This window comes from Spinacia oleracea, chromosome 4, assembly GCF_020520425.1.
Source record: "Spinacia oleracea cultivar Varoflay chromosome 4, BTI_SOV_V1, whole genome shotgun sequence".
Lineage (NCBI taxonomy): Eukaryota > Viridiplantae > Streptophyta > Magnoliopsida > Caryophyllales > Amaranthaceae > Spinacia > Spinacia oleracea.
In genome coordinates this window covers 157298347-157305717 of record NC_079490.1, presented here as the reverse complement: position 1 = coordinate 157305717, position 7371 = coordinate 157298347, and the positions used below count along the sequence as shown (strand labels likewise).

Below are 7371 nucleotides of genomic sequence, written 5' to 3'. Positions count from 1 at the left end.
TGTTTTTCCTATATGTTTTATATGCTTAATATGATAACTTAACCAAAATATTCGATATGCTTAATATGCTAATTTGACAAAACTATTGAGTAAATATTTTTTTATTGTTGATATAACAATTTGACTATAAATTACCAAAATTGTCTTATATTGCCATATTTTGTAGTTCAATGATATTTTCCATACATAAGTTGTTTTTAAAAAAAAAGAGGAAAAAAAAAGTAGCTATAATGTTTAGGAAAGGGTTTTCTGGCCTGAAAATTTTGCACCAGGGACTGACACATGTCATTCCACTAGAAGAAAAAAAACAACATAAGTTACCCTTAAAATAGGCTTATAAGTTGCCCTTTATAAGGGCAACCTATGGCTAGGTCACTTTTGTAAAATTATCAAAAGTTACCCTTAACAAGGGCAACTTATAAGCTTCACATAATTAAGTTGCTCTTGTTTGCAACAAGGGAAACTTATAAGCTTCACATAAGTTGCTCTTGTTGCAAACAAGGACAACTCTGCAATATAATTTCTGATATTTTGCAATATAAATTCTGATTTTGCAATATAAAATTCTGTAGTATAATTTATAGAATACTGTTTCACCAAACATCAGCTTGACATTCCTCAAAAATGATATAAATTTCAAATTTCCAATAATATTACCGAATTAATTCAAATGTAATTAATTAAGTCGATAAATAACAAAATAATGTAAGAGTCACGGATAACTACAAGCCTTCTCTATTTATTATGCTCTATTTATTACACTGAGGGTAGTTCACAATCGTTGAAGTAAGTAGCCCACTTGTCTCGAACTTCATCCAACTCCTCTTTGGTAAAGGGCCCCTCCCTTGGAGTTTTGAAAACCTTTAAAAGAACAACGTACATGCAAACTAATAAATTCAATTAAGTTTCATATGCGAAAACATATTGGTAGTAAAAACAACTTTCTGAGGTTACTAAGATTCATTTCAAGTTCGTTATGCACATCTAAGACTCATTTGGTTCGATATAGGTCATATTTGGCCAAAAATGACATTTTCGATCCCAAATATCAACAAATTAACCTAAGGACACTTTCTAAACCCTTTTTATGTTTCATATGCTTAGTTATATGTTTATAAGACTCATTTCAAGTTCGTTATGCACGCCTATGGTTCATTTGGGACGATATAGGTCATTTGTGGCAAAAAATGGCATTTTCGATCCCAACTATCAACAAACAAACTTATATTCAAATTCTAAACCTTTTTCATGATTCATATGATTAGTATGTTTATAAGACTCATTTCAAGTTCGTTATGCACGCCTATGGGTCATTTGGGTCGATATAGGTCATTTATGGCCACAAATGGCATTTTCGATTCCAAATACCAACAAACTAACCTATTTCCATGTTCTAAAAGTTTTTCATGATTCATATGATTAGTTATATGAATATAAGCCTCATTTCAAGTTCGTTATGCACGCCTATGGGTCACTTGGGTCGATATAGGTCATTTATGGCCAAAAATGACATTTTCGATCCCAACTACCAACAAAGGAACCTTATTTCCACATTCTAACCCTTTTTCATGATTCATATGATTAGTTATATGTTTATGAAACTTATTTCAAGTTCTTTATGCACGCCTATGGTTCATTTGGGTCGATATAGGTCATTTATGGCCAAAGATGGCATTTTCGATCCCAAATATCAACAAATGAACCTAAGGACACTTTCTAAATCTTTTTTATGTTTCATATGCTTAGTTAGAGGTCACTAAGATTCATTTCAAGTTCTTTATGCACATTTAAGGCTCATTTGGCTCAATATAGGTCATATTTGGCCAAAAATGGCATTTTCGATCCCAGATATCAACAAATGAACCTAAGGACACTTTCTAAAACGTTTTTATGTTTCATATGATTAGTTAGAGGTTACTAAGATTCATTTCAAGTTCGTTATGCACGCCTATGGGTCATTTGGGTCGATATAGGTCATTTATGGCCAAAAATGGCATTTTCGATCCCAAATATCAACAAAAGAACCAAAGTAGATGAGAATAAGGATTGGAAACCAAAGTAGATGAGAATAAGGATTGAAAACCAAAGTAGATGAGAATAAGGATTGGAAACCTAATACTAAGTATTTTAAACATGTAAAGAGTTAAGAATTCCTATTTTGGTTCATTAGTTGAGAGTTGGGAGCGAAAACAGCTATTTTAGTCAAAATATGACACACAACGATCGAACGAGCCTCAAATGTGCATAAATTGACCAAAGTAGATAATAATGAGGATCGTTAACCTAATACTAAGTATTTTAAACATGTAAAAAGGGTTAAGAATTCCTATTTTGGTTCATTAGTTGATAGTTGGGAGCAAAAACGACTATTTTAGTCAAAATATGACATATAACGATCAAACGAGCCTTAAATGTGCATAAATTGACCAAAGTAGATGAGAATGAAGATTGGAAACCTAATACTAAGTATTTAAACATGTAAAAGGTTAAGAATTCCTATTTTGGTTCATTAGTTGAGAGTTGGGAGCGAAAACGACTATTTTAGTCAAAATATGACACATAACGATCGAATGAGCCTCAAATGTGCATAAATTGACCAAAATAGATGAGAATGAGGATTGGAAACCTAATACTAAGTGTATTAAACATTAAAAAGGTTTAGTATTCCTATTTTGGTTCATTATTTGAGAGTTGGGAGCGAAAACGACTAATTTAGTCAAAAGATGACATATATCGATCAAACGAGCCTTAAATGTGCATAAATTGACCAAAGTAGATGAGAATGAAGATTGGAAACCTAATACTAAGTATTTTAAACACTATCTACACAATTCACAACAATAATGATTTTCTTTTTAATGATTTAGGATTAGTTTAGGTGTTCTTACATCATGATTTAGTGCTGGTTGTATTATATGAGACCTTAAGCTATACTTTTATCATGTTATGGCTGATTCTCGATTGATCTGCTACTGCTCTACTGATCTACCGATCTTCTGTGCAGCAGCAATAACAACAGCAGTATACAGCCCACTCCAGCAGCTACAACAACAGTATAGAGCCAACTGCAGCAGCAGTAAAGAGCAGTGTAGATCGAAGCATTAGCAGAGTAGTACAAAGCCGGGAAAAGCAAAACAGAAGAGAAGAACAGAGCAATACAGAGAAGAGCATACCCACAACAACAACAGTATAGCAGAAGCAGTAGCATAGCAGCAACAACAGCAGTACATCAGCAGTACCTGATAAATGGTCTTGCAGGTTACCGTTAGGCATGTATTCGTAGATAAGTGCAGTGCTCTCTCCTTTATCGCAATATCCAACAAGAGAAACCAAATTATTTTGGTGAACTCTCATCAACAGTTCTACCCTGTCAGACATTTAATAAGAGGAAAAATCAGAATCACAGATATACTAATGTATGCGCCTGAATTCAGGTTCAAGACTTACGGGTAGGTTTTAAAAAAATTTAATGGGTGTGGATTAACTTACCTCAATTCGAAATGATATCAGAGCAGATGGTAGATTGAGTATCTTGACTGCAACTTTAGTGTTATCTCCTAGAGAGCTGTAATAAACAGCTCCAAATCCTCCTTTTCCTAAGATTCTTTGAAAATTGTTGGTCATACTAATAACCTCAGTGTATGTAAACTGTCGATCCTTTGACTTCATTCTTCCATCACTTTTGGTTAGAGTAACAGGGCCTGTGCAGAAAAAAAAATGAAATCTATCACCTAGCAGGTTCTGCACCAACTCAAGCCAAAAAGGAAAGGATTAGACCAATCAGGCAAGCAGGAAGTTAAGTTGACATCAAGTTGTTGCTGAGGTGCAGAACTGATACTATAAGCTAGAATTTTGAACAAAGGACAAAAGAAATAAAAATAAAAACCAAGCAGTAAAAAGAAATTTCACTCTTGGAAAATAGGCCAGACTATTTTATTCTCATACAGCCAAGGTATTCAATAACTGAGATTTATTATTCAAAAATTAATTTTAATAGAGTACTTTCTCAATGATACAGGGGGTGGGGGATGAACAAGACAAATCCTGGAAAACCAATAGCATAACAAAAAAAGAATGCAAGCCAAAATGCTCCAGCACTGTTGCACATATGCCTCTGGGAAAAACCATTGGTGCATACACAATGTTTTTCAATATGAAATCCGTCGCAAAAATGAAATTGCGACTGAAGCGACTAAATTTTCAGGCGTCGCAGAAACCCTTGTCGCAATTTCATTTTTGCGACCCTTTTTCTTGTAGTCGCAAGGTTTGCGATGGATTCGCGGCGGCTTAGCGAGTACTATATTGCGACTGAATTTTAAATTTTTGCGACCACCTTTTCTGTCGCAAATATTTGCGACTAAAAATCAAATTTTGCGACTAAGAGAAAAGGAGACCGAATTTTGCGACTAATGAAAAAGGAGACCAGATTTGCGACTGAATTTAGTAACTTTGCGACTGATTTAGCAGTCGAGAATTGAATTAAAAAATAAATATATAAAGAAATTAGCAACTAATTAGCTGCTAATTTCTTTGTATTAAACCCAAAAAATACATACACAATAGTATTGAAGGTATCATTTCCACTACCAAATACGCCATCAGGCTTAAAACAACAAGATTACACAAAAAGATAACACAACCCCCTGTAATATACAGGTCTACATCGACCATCTTTGTTGAACTGATCAAGAGAACTTGATTCATCAAAGTAGCGTTAAGCGTCCAAGTTCAAATTCACACCAACATATCAATAGTAACGTAAATTTGTATGCTTGATCTTTAAATGGAATTCAAGAAAGCACCTGAATTGAAGCATCATAAAGAGCGCGGGCAGCCGAAATACCAGCAATTCCAGAACCTATGACTATAACAGATGGTGAGGAACCCTGCTTCCCCTCGATACCAGAGTAGCATAAACCTAAAAGATGCAAGTATGTTCAGACAAGTGCATAATCCATCAGAAGAGTCAGAAGTAATTTGCATCAATCAGTAAAAACCATACATTGGATCTAGATCAAACCATGAAAATTCAAACTATACATTAATTCATGTGAATAAAAGAGAAAATTGATGAATTGGCCAAAATCCTCCAACAAGGCTCTCACCTAGGGCTGAGTGTTCAGATTCAGACTAATGCATTCTACATACTGGATAAGGTTGTCTCTTTAAAATCATACTTTCTAGAATACAGAAGGAGCAGATCTTCTAATGTGATTAAGTAGTTGTCCATTTTCAGCTTAGGGCACAAAGAACAAACCTTCAATGTTAGCACTAGGTGTTTACCTAAAGGACACACACTAGCGCGTGCACAAACACTTATGTGTAAAAATATGCAGAGTACCTAATCCGGTAATCCGGTTGAACAGGGCCATCAACTATTAGCTATGTGTATTCGTTCTTTGAGAGACTGGACAAAAAATTGAATCATAAAATACAAGTTAGCATCTCCTACAGTTTAATACTCCATATGTGATAAAGATAGTGACCCCAACTTTGAATAAGATCGTGAGAGTAACAAATCTCTTGTGTTAAAGGCAAGAACAGAATCATAAGAAAATAAAAAGACTGACAAATTCTGGCTTAAGAAATCTCCCAGTACAATCATGATCACTAGAAAAGCCCCACGTAATTTGGAACAAACCCTATCAAGATGGGCATATCATTCATAACAAATTAACGACGTTTCTTCCACCTTTATCCTTTCTTAAAGAAGATACCACCTTTATATTGTCAAAGGCAACAATATCACTCATAAGAAAAGCTGAAGGCACCATCACTGCTTTTTGTCCATAAATTTTCTTTACTGTTCGACATGCACATGCACCTATAGTTTGTAAAAGCAACAGGTGACATTCTTACAAAGCTAAAGCACATTCAACACTTTTTTTTCATTATTTTTTTGTTCATAATTAATTAATTACCCTTAAACAGTTCGACAATGGACATGCACTCTCCCCCCACCCCTCCTCCAACATTAGGCAACTACATTTCAACAGTTACGATGATAAATGTCCACAATTTTGAACTTTAAACCGTAGCAATGTCATGTTCACTCTAATATCAGCATCCAGTTCCTATTGATTCACATCTACCTGAACAGCAGCTTCCAGTAGGTGTTAAGGTACAATCATACAAGATCCAACCCTCATAAAACCATGACCAAATCAGTGCCCCAACACTGATAAAATAAACCAACTGAAAACAGGCCTGCATAAACCAAAAATCTATTTTGTAACTCCAAATTTAAATTCTTATGTATGTAATGAGATGTATTTTTACATAAGAGGGAATAACTACTATCAGAAATACTAATGAGCAAGTTGTCAATCTGATTTATGTTTCCTAGAAGCTTCCAAGCCCCTTATACAGAATGTAATGAGTAATGTATCTTATATAACTAGCTAAAACAAATCTGTTTGACAATTACCTAATTTCATAAAAAATATCAAAATTGAAATAAAATATGACGAACTAGATTAACTAACTGACTATCCTGATTCGTTGAGCCGCTAATTCAGCGAGGCAAAAAAGTAAACCCCAAATTACACAAATTCAAACTCATAATATGGAGGAACAAAAATCAAACAACAAAAGTAATCATTGACCGAATTAATCCCCAAATTACCTTGCACAAGACCTAAAATCTGGTGAGTGCGATAAATGAGAAATTAGGGTTGAAAGTTGATGAGTTGGTGAGTGTAAACATGAAATGATTGTATTGCCGACGAACTTCAAAGACTAGAAAAAAAGATCAAGAACAAAACATACCCAGAGATCGAAATTCAAAACGTGGGGGACAAATTAGTACCTCAAAGTCTTTAGATTTCGTTTACAATGTGTCGTATAGCTTCAAATTGAGAGAGCAATTTGAGCTTGAGTGTGATCTAGATCAATGTCGGCAGAGAAATCGAGAGAGTAATGGGGTTTAGGGTTGAGAGTAGATGGTTGAGAGAGGGTGCGAGTGTGTGAGTGTGGTTTCGCCGGTGGCTTCGCCGGTCACCTGAGAAGGAGGAGAGAGCCGGTGGCTTCGCCGGTCACCTGTGCAGGGAGATGTTTTGCAGGAGCTGTGAGAGACGTTGGATGCAGGGAGGAGAGACAGTGTCGTTTTTTTTTAATATTATTCTTAGGTTAAGGTTGCGCTTGTATTGGAGTGAATTTTCAGATTTTAATTAATTTTTTTAAAATATTTTTTTTCATTAAAGGTTGCACTTGTTTGATAAGGGCAACCTTTGATGAGCAACCTATAAGGATTTTGCCTCTAGTGTTCCTGTGTTTGTTTTAGATAGAGTTATAGATTTATGCAAAATATTTATATGTTTAACAATCTCACTTGCATGGACCAGGTCCACGCTATTATTGGTGTGGACCAGG

At 34.9% G+C, this 7371-nt stretch overlaps 1 protein-coding gene across 7 annotated transcripts; it reads right to left on the bottom strand.

The window, feature by feature from the left end:
• Positions 1-625: 625 nt before the first annotated feature.
• Positions 626-7154, bottom strand: LOC110784829 (probable LRR receptor-like protein kinase At1g51890). 7 transcript variants are annotated; one of them, XM_056827787.1, is made up of 7 exons: positions 6809-7154; positions 5342-5407; positions 4803-4918; positions 3490-3741; positions 3174-3367; positions 2889-3065; positions 626-861 (listed from the first exon to the last, which is right to left on the bottom strand). In XM_056827787.1, the coding sequence occupies exons 2-5, from the start codon at positions 5370-5372 to the stop codon at positions 3335-3337; spliced, it is 432 nt and encodes a 143-aa protein (XP_056683765.1). In that variant the 5' UTR covers positions 5373-5407; positions 6809-7154; the 3' UTR covers positions 626-861; positions 2889-3065; positions 3174-3334. The 7 variants fall into 7 exon arrangements, 3 of the variants coding, with proteins under 3 accessions (XP_056683765.1, XP_056683764.1, XP_056683766.1); XR_008920061.1 differs by lacking the exons at positions 626-861; positions 5342-5407 and adding an exon at positions 6093-6207 and having other exon boundaries at positions 2790-3065; positions 3490-3701; positions 6809-7142; XR_008920060.1 differs by lacking the exon at positions 626-861 and having other exon boundaries at positions 2790-3065; positions 3490-3701; positions 6809-7139.
• Between the last annotated feature and the right edge of the window lie 217 nt (positions 7155-7371).